This window comes from Hippopotamus amphibius, chromosome 9 (assembly GCF_030028045.1).
Source record: "Hippopotamus amphibius kiboko isolate mHipAmp2 chromosome 9, mHipAmp2.hap2, whole genome shotgun sequence".
NCBI lineage: Eukaryota > Metazoa > Chordata > Mammalia > Artiodactyla > Hippopotamidae > Hippopotamus > Hippopotamus amphibius.
In genome coordinates, this window is record NC_080194.1 from 41,762,699 (window position 1) to 41,779,862 (window position 17,164).

General features: G+C 41.3%; 1 protein-coding gene across 6 annotated transcripts in view; it reads left to right on the top strand.

Moving 5' to 3' along the window:
• NUP98 (nucleoporin 98 and 96 precursor) overlaps positions 1 to 9,463 on the top strand; it is a 102,302-nt gene extending 92,839 nt beyond the window's left edge. For all 6 annotated transcript variants that reach the window (XM_057747930.1, XM_057747935.1, XM_057747931.1 and 3 more), the window contains 5 exons: positions 1,823 to 2,044; positions 6,176 to 6,417; positions 6,875 to 7,029; positions 7,862 to 7,973; positions 8,079 to 9,463. In XM_057747930.1, coding sequence (XP_057603913.1) covers positions 1,823 to 2,044; positions 6,176 to 6,417; positions 6,875 to 7,029; positions 7,862 to 7,973; positions 8,079 to 8,296 — 949 coding nt within the window. In that variant the 3' untranslated portion in view covers positions 8,297 to 9,463. The remainder of the gene's footprint in view (positions 1 to 1,822; positions 2,045 to 6,175; positions 6,418 to 6,874; positions 7,030 to 7,861; positions 7,974 to 8,078) is intronic.
• The last annotated feature ends 7,701 nt before the right edge of the window (positions 9,464 to 17,164 follow it).

Below are 17,164 nucleotides of genomic sequence, written 5' to 3' on the forward strand. Positions count from 1 at the left end.
GGCACATGTATACAGTGGAATAGTATCTCAGCAGTAAGAAAGAATGAACTGTTGATAACACACAACAGCATGGTGAATCACAAAATACTTAGTTTTGAAGAGGTGAGGGGAAAAAAAAGAATACCCTCAGAAATGTACCTACTGCTTGATCCCAATTTATATAAAATTCTGGAAAATGCAAACTAATCTATAATGATAGAAAGATCAGTGGTTGCCTGGGAAGGGTAGCTGTAGGGCGGGGCAGGAAAGAGGGGTCACAAGAGGGGCTTAAAGAAACTTTTGGGGGTGATGGGTGTGCTTGTTATCTTGACCTTGGTGGTAGTTTCACGGTGTGTGTGTGTGTGTGTGTACATACATATATATTTAAACATGAAAATTATGCATTCTAAATATGTACAGTTTATTGTATGTCAGTTTTTTTAATGTCCAGAAAAAAAAAAAAAGACAGTGGAAGAAAAGCATATATCTCAAGGTGCCAGAAATAGAGAAACCAAAGCCAGAATGAGCTAATAAAGCCTTCTCATGTAGGGTAGAACTGCTATGACTAAAACCCTTACATAAACTGTAAGGAACTGCACTGTATAATGGCCAGTTTATAATGGCCGCTATTCACATAAGAGTATTTTAATTTAAATTAATTTTTAAATTTAATTACTCATTCACACTAGCGATATTTCAAGTATTTAATAGCCACATGTTGCTAGTGGCTATCTTATTAGTCAAGGCAAATTATAAAATATTTCCATCATCACACAAAATTCAGTTTGACAGCACTGGTCAAGAAAAACTACTCATGGGACTTCCCTGGTGGCTCAGTGGTTAAGAATTCCCCTGCCAATGCAGGGGACATGGGTGCAGTCCCTGGTCCAAGAGATTCCGACCTGCCTTAGAGCAACTAAGCCCGAGAGCCACAGCTACTGAGCCTGCATGCCTAGAGCCCACACTTCGCAACAAGAGAAACCATTGCACTGAGAAGCCCACGCACCGCAATGAAGAGTAGCTCCCACTCTCCGCAACTAGAGAAAACCCATGCACAGCAACAAAGACCCAACACAGGGTACTGCTGCCCTCCCCCCACCCAGGAAGGAAGGAAGAGAAACTGCTCATTATTTGGGGAGGTATTAGGAACTTGTAAAATGTCTGGGATCTTAGGTGAAAGGGAAAAGGTTTGGTTGGTAATCCAAGTCCCAGACTTGTAGGTATGGGATCTTAGTTCTTACTGTTCTTATGGTCTGGGACTTGGAAGCTAAGAACATAGCACATAAACTGGTCCAGAACCACTGGTCCCTGAGCCCCCAACAGAGGAAAAAAACGAAAGTCTATAGGGAGACTTTCAAACCTGAATTTCGATATAAAGAGTAATACCTACTGTAGACAAAATCAGAAGTAAGATTTACAAGCCGTAGAAGGAAATAACCATTTTTAAGACTAGTTAGCTGTTCAAACAGGTGAAGTAGCATTCTAGCAACTTCCGATAGTAAAACAATCTGAAAGATACTAAGGTAACTTGTATTTTTTAAATGATTAAGAAAAGTAACCGACACTATAATGAAAGAATGGAATGGTGAAAGTTGTGAAGACTCCCTTTACCAGGACGGTAAAAATAGACCAAATACCAGCAAACCTGATAGAAGAGCCACCGAAGGGAAGGTGCCTTGGTTTTTGGTAGGTCTGTAATGTGGCTGACCTTAGAGGAGGCTTATGATGCTTCTGTCCTTGGGTGCCTTTATTGTTTTCTAAGCCGTAGTCAAAACAGTTGACTTGTCCAGCTCAGGTGTCTGCTGACTGGGTTTGGTAACTCTCAGCACATTCTCCTTTGCAGACGTTACGATCTCAACCAGCTGCTGGAGCCTCGAAGCGTAACAGCAGACCCTTTGGACTACCGCCTAAGCTGGCACTTGTGGGAGGTGCTGCGGGCTCTTAACTACACCCATCTCTCAGAGCAGTGTGAGGGTGTGCTGCAAGCCAGTTATGCTGGCCAGCTGGAAAGTGAGGGACTCTGGGAGTGGGCCATCTTTGTTCTCCTGCACATTGACAACTCAAGGTGAGTGAGAAACCATCAGACACACTGGTTGCATCCAGCACTATAGCAGTGCCAAAGGAATCAGTCTCTTAGGGTTCAGTGCAGCAAGTAAGTGTTTAGAGTGTATTTGGGGTCCGGCCTTGTGATAAATCGTAAGACACTTCAGCTCGCAGCCCAGACTGTCTCTGTATTCATGTGAACAAGTTAGAAGACTGCCTTTGATTAAGTGCCAAATTATGGTGTTTATCGTAAGGCCTCCCAGTTGTCTGAGGAAAGGAAGCGAGACCTCTTTGAACTGCAGAATCTCTGTGTCTTTCAAGAGGTAAGATTCAAAGAACATGTAAAATTGGTACAGGAAATAATTAAGTAGAAAGGAAGGATATGCCTGGGAGGGGAAACCCCATTAACTTAGGCACAAATTCCTTGAATGTGGCATGTTTAGAATTTTGCGGAAATAGTGCTGGCTGAGTTGCCTCAGTGGATCCGTGGAGTAAAGGTTGGCAGGGAGGGCCCCTGCTTTTTCTCTACTGGCTTTCTCCCTTTCTGGCCCTTCCCTTTCCACACCCACCCCTATCCCTCAAGTTTGATAGTGTTGTATTTACCTGTTACCAATACAGTCTTACCTAGGTGCGTAATGTTTTGGTTTTCTGTCCTGAACAAAAACCAGAGAAACACCTTTTCTCCATGCTGTGAATAAGATAAAGTTGGAGGTTTTTTGTTAATCGTGGCAGCATATGACATAACACTAAGAACAAAAACATTTATACAGTACTCTGTTACATAATGCTTTTATATATCTTTATACTCTGTTGTAAGTACTTTAAATATATTAACTCATTTAATACCCATAATGAACCTATGAGACACTCTTATTGTTTATTTTATAGATGAGCAACCCAAGGCATAGAGAGATTAGGTAACTTGTTCAGAGTCACATAGCTAGTAAATGGCAGAGTGAGGCTTTCAACTCAAGACAGCCAGAGTCTGTGCTCTTAATCACTGTACTACACTATCTGTCATGTTGTAGGGCATGGAAGGAAGTTGTTTTGTAGTCAAACCTTTCTAAATGCTGGCTCCACCATGTACTCACTTTGACCTAGCATAAAGCTTACTCACTTTTGACTCTGAGTAAAGATACTCTCTAGGCCTCAGGTTTTTAATCTGTAAAATCATAATATTAATCTCTATTCAAAGGTGATTGTGAAATTAAAAGTATAAAGCATCCAGCATAAACTCCCCTTTAAGGAATTTCTCTTTCCTCTTGCCCTTACCAGGAAGCAAAATGATCCCAGAATTTTCCTCTAAGTTTATTGAAACACACTTGTGGAGAATTTCACATGGTAAAAGGCTGGCTGATGGGATGGGATTACTGATGATTGGCTATGGGAAAGCAGATCCTGTTTCCTAAAGGGGAGGAAAAAAGGAGGCGGTTGTCATGAGACTGGGAGTCCTTGAATAGCCTAGGAGTTGAGAAAAGAATCTAGCATGAGGAGAACAGCTTTGATCTGAAATTAAAATGACTGATCCTTTGGCCCAGACAAAGAAGGACTCTTTTTTTTTTTTTTTTAAATAATGGTATGCTTGCTTTATTATTATTTTTTAATTTATTTTTATCTATTTACTGGCTCCCTTGGTTCTTCGTTGTTGCATGTGGGCTTTCTCTAGTTGCAGTGAGTGGGGGCTACTCTTCATTGCAGTGCGCAGGCTTCTCATTGTGGTGGCTTTTCTTGTTGTGGAGCACGGGCTCTAGGCACTCGGGCTTCAGTAGTTGTGGCTTGCAGGCTCTAGAGCTCAGGCTCAGTAGTTGTGGCACACAGGCTTAGTTGCTCCACAGCATGTGGGATCTTCCCAGCCCAAGGATTGAATCTGTGTCCCTTGCATTAGCAGGTGGATTCTTAACCACTGCACCACCAGGGAAGTCCCAAGAAGCACTCTCTTTAAGTGGCCTGGAGAGCAGAAAGAGTGAGTTTAGCCTAAGTCTAGCCATAAAGAGAAAATGAATTAGGAAGGCTGATGGTTTTAAGGGAAAAAACAAGGACCTGAAAGAGACCTTATGTTTAAAAACTCCTTTTTTTTTACTTACACTGAGCACGTGGGAGAGACGGCAGGGAGGAGGTTGGGAATGAACTGCAGAGGACTGTTCGGTGGGTCTCGAATTCCCCTATCCCAGTCCTTCATCTCCTGTTAGCGAAAGGAAACAAATGGGATGAACACACACACACACTACTATATATATGATAGATTACCAACAAGGACCTACTGTATAGCACAGGGAACTGTACTCAATATTCTATGATAACTTATATGAGAAAAGACTCTAAAGAAGAATGAACATATGATTATATATGTACATGTATAACTGAATCACTTTGCCGTACACCCAAAACTAACACAACATTGTGAATCAACTGTACTCCAATAAAAAAGAAAGAAAGGAAGGAAGGAAAGAAGAGAAAAGAAATGAGCCGAGTCAAGTGAAGACCTTTTCGGGACAGTGGGCAACCTTCCCAAGAGTATTCGTTTTCAGAGTTTTTGACTGTGAAAATATAATATACTTCTGTTCCGGTTCATTGTAAAAATTAATGCTGGCGCGATAGCTTTTTTTTAAATTAATTATTTCTTTATCGGCTGCATTGGGTCTTCGTAGCTCCTCACGGGCTTTCTCTAGTTGCAGCGAGCCGGGGCTTCTCTCTGCTGCAATACATGGGCTTCTCATTGTGGTGGCTTCTCTTATTGTGGAGCACGGGCTCTAGGCACAAAAGCTTCAGTAGTTGTGGCATGCAGGCTCAGTAGTTGTAGCACAGTGGGCTTAGTTGCTCCATAGCATGTGGGATTTTCCTGACCCAGAACTCAAACCTGTGTCCCCTGCATTGGCAGGTGGATTCTTAACCACTGTGCCACCAGGGAAGTCCCGGTGTGATAATTTTGTCCCTTCACCCCCTCCCCCCCCGAACCGTTCCCTCTCTCTCTCTTTTTTTTTGACATATAATAAACTGCATGTATTTAAAGTATACGATTTGATTTTTTTTCTTACTAGTAATGTATATGTGGCAGTCCCAATCTCCCAATTCATCCCACCCCCCCACTTTCCCCCTTTGGTGCCCATATGTTTGTTCCTACATCTGTCTCTATTTCTGGCTTGCAAACTGGTTGATCTGTACCATTTTTCTATATTCTGCATATATGCATTACTAAACGATATTTGTTTTTCTCTTTCTGACTTACTTCACTCTGTATGACAGTCTCTGGGTCCGTCCATGTCTCTACAAATGCCCCAATTTTGTTCCTTTTTACGACTGCATAACATTCCATAGTATATATGTACCACATCTTCTTTATCTTTTTTTTTTAAATTTATTTATTATTTTCTGGGGGGTACACCAAGTTCAGTCATCTGTTTTTATACACATATCCCCATATTCCCTCCCTCCCTCCCTCAACTCCCCCCTCACCCTCCCCATCCCAGTCCTCTAAGGCATCTTCCATCCTCCAGTTGGACTCCCTTTGTTATACAACAACTTCCCATTGGCTATCTATTTAACAGTTGGTACTATATATATGTCTGTGCTACTCTCTCGCTTTGTCTCAGCTTCCCCTTCACCCCCCGCCCACATCTTCTTTATCTGTTCATCTTCCAGTGGATATTTAGGTTGCTTCCATGACCTGGCTATTGTAAATACAGCTTCAGTGAACATTGGGCTGCATGTGTCTTTTTGAATTATGCTTTTCTCTGGATATATGCCCAGTAGTGGGATTGCTGGGTCATATGGTAATTCTATTTTTGGTTGTTCAAGGAACCTCCATACTGTTCTCCATAGCAGGTGTACCAATTTACATCTGGTGTGATAGCTTTTTTTTTTTTTTTTTAATTTTTATTTTTTTGGCACACGGGCTTAGTTGCTCCGCGGCATGTGGGATCTTCCTGGAGCTGGGATCGAACCTGTGACCTCTGCATTGGCAGGCAGATTCTTAACCACTGCGCCACCTAGGAAGCCCTGGTGTGATAGCTTTTTAAGTGAAGTTTGTGGTGATCCACTAAGGGTCAGGACCTGAAGCTTAAGAGACTGGCCCAGGGGCCACTTTGAGTTGTCTGAGGCAGCCTTCTCCATCAGTGGGAATGAGATTTATCCCAGCTGACCTTTCCTCCTATAGCATGCGTGAGAAGGCTGTTCGAGAGCTGCTTACCCGGCACTGCCAACTGTTGGAGACCCCTGAATCTTGGGCTAAGGAGACTTTCCTGACTGAGAAGCTTTGTGTGCCTGCTGAATGGATTCATGAGGCCAAAGCAGTGCGAGCACACATGGAATCCGACAAGCACTTGGAGGCCCTCTATTTATTTAAAGCAGGGCACTGGAACCGCTGCCACAGACTCATCATCCGACACTTAGCTTCTGGTGAGTGCTATAGACGAGGGCCTATGTCTGCTGGAATTACCCCCAGTTCTTCCGGTCTCTGAGCCCATGGTGAGTCACGCCAGAGATGATGCTCAGTACAGGGACATGGCAGACTTGAATCAGATCACACAAAAGCTCTCTGTGCAGAAGACGCTTGGTGAGGGTGAGGGGCAGGGGTCAACAGCGATATTGTTACATTCACATTTGCCAGGAATATTCTTGATATTCACTCGTTATGTTAAGCTCTTTGTTTATTTGGGGAGTTTTACTCAGCGACATCAGAAATATCTGTTTGGAAAAGTGAAGCCAGAAATTCATCACAGTTTTCTTTAGAGAATTTCAAAATATCTACTGTAATTCTCAAGTCTAAACCAACATAATTTTCCTTTTCTTCCTGTCTTGGATTTCTACCATGTCATTCCTCTGTGCACTTTTGGTCAATATTTTGTTTCTTCAGATGCCATTATTAATGAGAACTATGACTACCTGAAGGGGTTCTTGGAAGACCTGGCACCTCCAGAGCGCAGCAGCCTAATCCAGGACTGGGAAACATCTGGGCTTGTTTACCTGGACTACATTCGGGTCATTGAAATGCTCCATCATATACAGCAGGTACCCAAGTTCCTTAAACCACAGCCTGGTTTTCTCTTTCTCTGGCCTGTAAAGCCAGAGACCTCCAAAGGCTTGAGCAACGACTTGAAAAACTCACTGGCAGAGATCGCACTGCCAGTGCAAGAGGGATGTTTTGTTGAAGCTGATTTGATGTAGCTATTATGACAGCTGTCAGAACGTTAAAGCATTTTTTTGTGCTTATTGCCAAGTAGCGTGTACAGTGGACATTCCTAAGGCTTATCTGGAGTCAGTCTCCTCCCCCTTGTCCTCCCCTTTTCTCCTAGTTTTAAGTGAGAAGTTTAGGGTTGAGAGAGACAGTAAGGTCAGAGATTTGGTGAGGATGTTTCACACAACATTTGGCATGAAAGTAACTGTGATTTCTTTTGAAACAAAGTCACAGTTGCTGTTAATATCTGCATTAATAATTAAATGCTAATTCTTAGTTGGAGTCAGGAGACTTAAGTGCTGGTTTGGGCTCCACCTCTCATTGTGTGCTCTTAAGTCAATACCATGTCTGTGAACCCAGATTTATGTAGATTTTTGGTGCTGTGTTAAAGCTTGCTAGTTACATGGTTCATGAATGGTGATTTCAAGACTTTCACAGTCCTAGGCCCTGTACACTGTATTCTTTCTTGTTGTGTATAATTGCTAAGCTCTTGTCTTGTCCTCAGCAGCTAGGCTGGATGGTGGTGACATGGCACTGCCGTCCAGCTTCTTGGGTTTTCCCCTCCCTCACCTCATTCTTAAATAAGTGTTGCATAGTCGGTCTATGGGTAGGATTGGAGCGATGGGAGCTCCTCTTGGCCTAATTAGTTTTTCTGCTTCTTTGTAGGTGGATTGCTCAGGTTATGAGCTAGAGCAGTTACACACCAAAGTGACCTCCCTGTGCAACCGCGTAGAGCAGATCCAGTGTCACAATGCCAAGGATCGCCTGGCTCAGTCAGGTCAGCCTCCTCCCCCTTCCTGCCTGGTCACTGCCTGTCTTTATGATTATTGGAGCCCCACCTCACCCCCAGTCCTTTGGTGCTCACTCTGCTCTTTTTCTCCAGATATGGCCAAACGCATAGCCAACCTGCTGCGGGTGGTACTGAGCCTTCAGCATGCCCCTGATGCAACCTCCGACTCAACGCCAGACCCTCAGCGAGTCCCTTTGCGCCTCTTGGCTCCCCATATTGGCCGGCTCCCCATGCCTGAGGACTATGCCTTGGAGGAACTGCGCGGCCTCACGCAGTCCTACCTGCGGGAACTGACTGTTGGGAGCCAGTGAGCCCCAGGCTCCTCCCACCACACTCACATGCTCATCCACACTCACCACACAGAGGTTCCCTGCATTGAGTTTATTGGCACCGTTTACCATTCTCTGGGTTGGCTGTGGAATCCACCCTCCCTTCCTGCTGCCCAAGCAGCAACCTCCAGTTGTTCAGGGCTTTCTTATACTAAATATAGCATAAGGGCTTTTGGTACCCCAAAAATGGAGCCAAGTCTCTTTTTACCATCCTGAAGACTGTTCTTTTTTTCCCTTTTTTTTTTTTTTTTTAATGGTCAGTAAAGCACCTTTGGCCGAATTCCCCAATCCCCAAAGAACTAGGGAATGCTTTTCCTCCCTCAGCCATTCTGGATCTTGTGACTCTCAACGCCAACCTGCTACCCTACTCCTACTCCTGCCCTTTTATACTAGGACTGTTTAAAATGAGTGGGATAGGTGGTGGGACAAATGTGATCTAGGTCTGTCCTTCCTTAACAGGTGAACTATCCACAGAAGGAAAGAGAATCTGTCTCTGAAGTAGGTTGATGATTAACACTGACTTTTGGAGTCAGAGGAGGATTGGACTGAGGAAGCAGAACAGGGTCTTTCTGACTCATTTAGGGTAGAAGTGAGTGCCTGCCATGGAGGGGTGGGGCTCCAAGGCTTGATTGTTCTTGTCTTGAATGTTCCATGAACACCAAACCTTCCCTATGCAGGAGCCCTTGGTCACAGATCACACGTCTCTGGGAAACTCCCAGAACTCAGTTTGGTGCCTGGTTTTCAGACATCTTGCTAGGCCTCCTCCTGTCTGGATTTGCCTGAAGAGTTTGGATGAATCGTGGCAGGTTTGGTAGCCCTCCCTGTCCCTCCCATTCTAGCCCAAAGCATTTCCCACCCTCCATCTACAGTTCCAGAAGGTAAAATTGTCACTGAGGCAGGCAAGGAGCTGGGCTTCAGGCGCAGGCAGAGGGCCTTTGCTACACTGCTGCCCACAGCTATGGGGAGCCCCAGGTAACGGCCTGAGACTGCTGGTGTTGGGGCTGTCACAGACAACGTGGCCACGCCTGGGTCTTTATGCATGAAGATTATGTAAAGGTTTTTATTAAAAAGTATATATATATATATATAAAAATAAATGATCTAGATTATTTTCCTCTTTTTCTGAAGCTACTTTCTTAAATAAATGAAACGTTTATAGCATATCTGGTATTGGCTTTCCTTTTGTGTTTTTGAGCCTTCTTGTCCCAAGGAGTTTTATGATGGCCTTGTTTAATTTTCAATCTAAAGAGAGACTCGCTGTGGGTTAATGAGAGAATAGTTGCAGACTAGATCAAAGGCTAGGTTTATAAGGGTCAATTTGGGGCAGGGGGTTAAGATTATTGATGAACCCTGGCTGCTGTACATTTATATATATGCCCTTAGATTCCTAGTGGGGGATGGGATGTGGTCTCAAATTGCCCAGTAAAATATACTTAGTATTCAAATACTCTGTTCTTCTGCTCTGGGGTTTTTGTTTTTAAATCTTGGCATTTCACCTTTCAGTTTACATTGTGTAAAAGAGATAATGATCCCTGATGTTGCTACTTCACAGAGCTGTTCTTGAGATCAAATGAGGCTGATGAGTAGGTTGGTCGGTTGGTTGTTGATTGGTTCTGTTAAATTGAAGATATGAGCAATTTCCAATTAGAATTGGGCCAGAGATTTCTGGAACATAGAGGAGATGAGAAAGCAGATTGGGTCTTCCTGATGGCTGGGGCTTCACTTTAATTTGGGCGCCTCCAGACAAGGGTTACTCAGTGGGGAATCTCCCACCATTACTGACTGACTGAAACCGAGCGAGTGAGTCACGGAGCATTGCTGGACTTAGAGCAAAGAATTTGTTGTGCGTTCCTCACCAGAAGTGTTTTGTGAAAAGTGAGTGCTTTAGAAGCGATTAGCCTTTAGAAATGTTAAGCATTGTGAATATGGGCAGTATTTCCTCTAAGGACAAGTATTTCCTTAAAAGAAAAAAAAGAAAAACCTAAAATATTTATCACAGCAGCAATTTGCGTCACAGAGAATAGACTTCCAGTTTAAAGTGAATGATAAAGATGATAAACGGTCTTTCTTCTATGTTTCAAAATCCCGATGAAACATATTTTTAAAAATTTAAGTTTCTCAAAAATATAAAAATAAGAACCAGTTGTCTCAAAACTCAACATAGCTGTGGAATCCACCACCTCATAGAATGTTCAAAATATTTCCTCAGCAGGATGCTGGAATAATGCTAAAATCAAAGTGAACAGAGGTCTGAAGATTAAATGCTGGGTTAGTAGAGCCAAGATTTGCAAGTGTAACTGCTCTTTTTTAGATGTTTTACTCTGACACATTTTGTTACTTTGAGTTTCCAGGAAATTATTTCAGATTTTTTTTATTTGTTGTCTTTCAAAGAATCAGCTCTCAGACTTTACAGTTTTACTGGCATTCTATATTGTAATATATTCATTTCTGCTTTAAAAAGTCATTTCTTACACTTTCTTCAGTGTTGGTTTTTTTGTTGTTTTTTTGGCTTCCCTGGGTGGGCCCATTTCCTAAGTGTTTTTGCTCTCCCAGCTGAGCTATTTCAGCTGCCTCCTAAGTGTTTTTAAAAATCTTTTATTGTACAAATTTTCACCCATACGAAAGTAAAATGATGTCTCAGTTTTTTATTTTTTTAATAATTTTTTATTATCTATTTTCTTCGTTTTTCAATCTTATTTAATCTTTACGTAACCCCATTCTTATTCCTACCCATCCCCCTACCCCATGGTACTTCTCAGGGAGATCATCATTTCATCAGTACCTAAGCATTTCTAACATAAATTTTTATAAATATAATCACAATACCATTGTCATACCTAACAAAATTAATAATAATTGCTAAATATTAACTAATACCCTCTGCATTTTCAAATTTCCCCAGTATCTCAAAAGTAAATGTTATTACAGTTAATTTCTTTAAATCAGAATCTAAACAGGGTCCACACTTTGCATTTGGTTGGTAAGTCTCTTGAATCTCTTTTAAATCTATTAACAGTTCTCCTTTCTCCTTTATTTGGTGAAGTACCGGGGACATTCGTCCATTAGCATAGAGGGCCAGGGGCTTCTAGATTTGGCTGACTGTTCTTCTGCCTCCCTTACTTGCCATATACCACTGGTTAGATCTAGAGACTTGATTAGGTTCAGGGTCCTTCTCGTAAGTCGTGCTATGTTTCAGTGCTATGGAAGACACTGTCTCACTGTTCCACTTTTAATGATGTTAAGGTTGTTGATTCAGGTGTTGTCAGCCTGATTCACCCTTTATAAAGTTTCCGTCAACCTTCCACCTAATAATATCATGACCAAGATTCACTGTTTTCATTATTGCACATTCCTTATCTTTTTATATGTGGTGATTCAGTATTTTCAAGAGAGAGACTTAAATCAGTTATTGTTCAGGTCCTTTTTTTTTTTTTTATTATTTCCATAATGGGTTTTTAAAAACTACCCACCAACTTTTAGAATTATTTTTTTCAAATTAACATTTTCACCCCAAAACATACTAAATATGTTGTAAGAAATATTTCAACATTTTTTCAGATAAACACAGCAATTTTTCTATAACTCTTCAATCTGTTCTATGCATGTGCTATTTCCATGTGTTTTGAAGCACTCTTTATTTTGCCCTAGAGGTATTCTGCTGCAAAATGTTATTTTTAAGTGTACTTTGAGAGTAAGACGACCTTGTGCCCCCAAAAGATGGAATAACTGCTGAAGGAAATGGTATAGAAAGAAAAATGCATCTTTTTTCCCCACACCCATCCCTGCAACATCTACCACTCACTTTTTTTAAAAATTAATTTTATTTGTTTATTGGCTGCGTTGGTCTTTGTTGCTGCACACAGGCTTTCTCTAGTTGTGGTGAGCGGGGGAGGGGGGAGCACTATTCTTCATTGTGGTGCATGGGCTCCTCATTGTGGTGGCTTCTCTTTGCGGAGTACAGGCTCTAGTTGTGGCTCTCAGGCTCTAGAGCGCAGGCTCAATAGTTGTGGTACACAGGCTTAGTTGCTCCGCAGCATGTGTGATCTTCCCAGAGCAGGGCTCGAACCTGTGTCCCCTGCATTGGCAGGTGGATTCTTTACCACTGCACCACCTAGGAAGTCCCTGCAACTCACTCTTAAGTCTTGTCTTCCTCCTTTGGTTTGTTTTTTGTCCATGTCACATGGCTTGCAGGATCTTTAGTTGCAGCGTGCAAACTCTTACTTGCAGCATGTGGGATCTAGTTCCCTGACCAGGGATTGAACCTGGGCCCCCTGCATTGGGAGCTCAGAGTCTTAGCCACTGGACCACCAGGGAATTCCGTACCTGCTCATTCTTGATAGTCCTCTTGTTCTTTCATTTTTCAATCCTCATTTATTTCTTACATCATATTACACATACTTCTGTGTTGTCTTTAAAAGAGGCAGTATAATTGTAGCACAGTGTAGTGTAGGGATGGACTCTATCCCAATTATATTCAAATCCTGGGTCCACTGGAATATACTATGGAATCGGCTAAGTTATTCCTGTGCCTCAGTTACCTCATTTGTAAAATGGAATCAATAATAATATTTACTTCATAGGGTGTTGTGAGAATTACAGATTAATATATGTTAAAGTGCTTAGAGCAATGCCCAAAATACATTAACTACTCAAGTTATCATTAATATATCCAATATCTGTGATCTCTTGCTTGTTTCTATAAATGTTTTTATTTCAGCTAACTCATTCATGATGGATTATGACATTTTGATAACAGCTTTATTGATAGAATTCACATACCATACGATTACCCACTTAATGTGTACAATTAGTTTAGCTATATTCACAGAGTTGTGCAGCCATCACCACACAAGCAATTTTAGAACATCTTCATCATCCCTAAAAGAAAACCCATAGCTTTCAGCCATCATTCCCCAACCTTCCCAGACCTACACAACCACTAATCTACTTCCTGTCTCTATAGATTTGCCTATTCCGGACATTTCATATAAATGGAATCACACAATATGTGGCCTTTCGTAACTGGCTTCTCTCACTTAGCATAAGACTTTCAAGATTCATCCATGTTGTAGCATATATCAGTACTTCATTCCTTTTTACAGCCATATAATACTTGAATGTATGGAATACCACATTCTGCAAAATTATCCACACTCTGGTTCTATTAAAACTTCTGTTGGCCGCACTGTCTTTTCAGTGCTTTCTGTTCAAGGCTACTGTCTCCCCAGTCACTGCTGTGCATGTGTAAACGTGTTACATCAGTTCATTTGTAACTGCAGTGCGAGCAAAAATGGATGCCCCACTTGTGATTTATAGGAAAGAAGAGCTGCGTGCAGTGATTCGTTTTTTGTGGTCCAAGGGTGTACCTGGTGCCGTTATTTATCGAAGACTTTGTGTGCAGTATGGAGAAAGTGTTTTGTTATGAAGAAGTGTGTATGAATGGATAGAGAAGTTCAAGGAAGGTCGTACAAGTATTAGCCATCAAGAAGGAGCCAGATTCACTTCTGATGAAGAAACAAAGACAGCAGTGCATTTGTGGCTCGCAGCTCAGCCTAAAACATTTAATGAGGGAATATGAAAGCTTGTTGACAGATGGACAAAGTGTATTGAAAAGCAAGGAGATTATGTTGAAAAATGATGTATTTGTCTTTTCTAAAAGTTAATTAAAATAAATTCTACAGCCAGAGTGCTGATAATTTGACTCACCCTTGTATTTATATATTTCATCAGTATCTAACACCATATACAAAAATTAAGTCAAAATAGATCAAAGACTTAAATGTAAGGCCTAAAATTGTAAAATTCTTAGGGACTTCCCTGGTTGTCCAGTGGTTAGGACTCCATACTCCCAATGCAGGGGACCTGGGTTCAATCCCTGGAAGGCAACTAGATCCCACATGCCACAACTAAAAGATCCCGCACTTGGCAAGATAGATCCCGTGTGCTGCAACTAAGGCCCAGTGCAGTGACTAAGGCCTGGTGCAGCGAAATTAATAAATACATAAATATTTAAATAAGTAAAGTTATAAAACTCAGAAGAAAATATAGGGTAAAATCTTAACGTTGGATGTGGTAATGATCTCTTGGATATGACACCAAAGGCACAGCAACAAAAGAAAAAAATAGACCAAATGAACTACATGAAAATTGTAAAATTTGTTCATTCAAAAGACACTGAGTAAAAAGGCAACCTAGAGAATGGGAGAAATATTTGCAAATTATTTATCCGATAAGGAATTAATATCCAGAATATATAGAGGACTCCTAGAAATCAACAACAAAAAGAAGAAGAAAAAAAAAACAATTTCATAATGGACAAAGTAAGGAGAAGCTGGGACAAAGTGAAAGAGTAGTATTGATATTTATACACTACCAAATGTAAAACAGATGGCTATGGGAAGCAACTGCTTCACACAGGGGGATCTACTCAGTGATTGGTGATGACCTAGGGGGGTGGGCTAGAGAGGGTGGGAGGGGGCTCAAGAGGGAGGGGACATGGGGATATGTGTATGAATACAGCTGATTCACTCTGGTACAGTGGAAGCTGGCACAACTGTGTAAAGCTATTATACTCCAATAAAGATCAAAAGAAAGAAAAAAAAGAAAATACAACAAATAAATGGAGAAATGTTCCAAGAGAAATTAAAGAAATACAAAACAGAAAAACAAAATGGACAAAGGACTTGAATAGACATTTCTCCAAAGAGGATATAGAAATGGTCAATAAGCACATGAAAAGATGCTCAACATCACGAATTATCAGGGAGATGCAAATCAAAACTATGAATGAGATACCACCTCATACCTATTAGGATGGCCGTTATCAAAACCACAGAAAATAACAAATTTTGGTGAGGATGTGGAGAAATTGGAAGCCTTGTGCATTGTTAATGGGGATGTATTGGGTGGGCCAAAGTTTTCTTCATTTTTTTCTGTAAGATGGCTCTAGTAGCACTTGGTTGTCTTGAACTTCATTCGAAACAGTTTTGTTAGAGTGTGTGTGACAGCTGTCATATCAGCGTGCATTTAAAAAATATTGAAGATAGAAAAGCAACATTTTTGGCATATTATGCTTTATTTCAAGAAAAGTAAAAACGCAACTGAAATGCAAAAAGATTTGTGCAGTGTATGGAGAAGGTGCTGTGACTGACTGAACATGTGAAAAGTGGTTTGCGAAGTTTCGTGCTAGAGATTTCTCGCTGGACGATGCTCCATGGTTGGGTAGACCAGTTGAAGTTGATAGCCATCAAAGAGAAACAATAATTGAGAACAATCAACATTATACCACGCAGGAGCTAGCCAACATACTCAAAATACCAAATCAAGCATTGAAAATTAATTGCACCAGCTTGGTTGGGTGAATAGCTTTGATTTGGGTTCCACATAAGCAGAAAAAACCTTCTTGACCATATTTTCTCATGTAATTCTCTACTTAAACGTACTGAAAACATTCCACTTTTAAAACAAATTGTTATGGGCAATGAAAAGTGGATACTGTACAATCATGTGGAATGGAAGAGATCGTGGGCCAAGCGAAATGAACCACCACCAAAGGCCAGTCTTCATCCAAAGAAGGTGATGTTGTATATATGGTGGGATTGGAAGGGAGTCCTCTATTTTGAGCTCCTCCTGGAAAACCAAACAATTCCAACAAGTACTGCTCCCAATTAGACCAACTGAAAGCAGCACTCGACAAAAAATCAGAATTAGTCAACAGAAAACACATAATCTTCCATCAGGATAACACAAGACCCTCATGTTTCTTTGTTGATGAGGCAAAACTGTTACAGCTTGGGTGGGAAGTTCTGATTCACCCAGTATTCACTAGACTTTGCACCTTCGGATTTCCATTTACTTAGGTCTTTACAAAATTCTCTTAACGGAAAAAATTTCAATTCCCTGGAAGACTGTAAAAGACACCTGGAACAATTCTTTGCTCAGAAAGATACAAAGTTCTGGGAAGATGGAATTATGAAGTTGCCTGGAAAATGGCAGAAGGTAGTGGAACGAAAGGGTGAATATAAAGTTCTTGGTGAAAATGAAAAGTCTTTTATTTTTACTTAAAACTGAAGGCACTTTTTGGCCAGCCCAATAAAAATGTATGTCCGCTGTGGAAAACAGTAAGGCAATTCTTAAAAAACTTAAAAACCGAATTACCATATCCAGCGATTCCACTTCTGAGTATATATCCAAAAGAATTGAAAGCAGAATCTTGAAGAGATATTTGTACATCCATGTTCACAGCAGCATTATTCACAATAGCTGAAATGTGAAGGCAACCCGCGTGCCCATCAAGAGATGGATGGATAAGCAAAATGTGATATATACATACAATAGAATATTATTCAGCCTTAAAAAGGAAGGAAATTCTGACATATGCTACAGCATGGATGAAACTTTAGGACATCATATGAAGTGAAATAAGCCAGACACAAAAGACAAATACTGGGAATTCCCTGGCGGTCCAGTGGTTAGGACTCTGTGCTTCCACTGAGGAGCGCACAGGTTCCATCCCAGGTTGGGGAACTAAGATCCCTGAAGTCGCACAGCGCAGCCAAAGGAAAAAAGATAAATACTGACATGATTGCATAGAGACAGAGAGTGGAACGGTAGTTGCCAGGGGCTGGGGCTTACAAATCTAAGTGTGTGTTTCTGAAGATATCCTGACTGACTAACTCACTGGGACCATAGTGCAAATATTGCTGATTGCTGTGCGTCAGGCAAGGTACTACGTGTAAACCCACCCAATATAATTCAAAATGGAGGAACACCTGTCAAGGGCCCCTATCAAGTCTCTTCCAGACACCCAAGAACTGGAAAATTACTGAAGACAGCAGGATTATTCTTGGA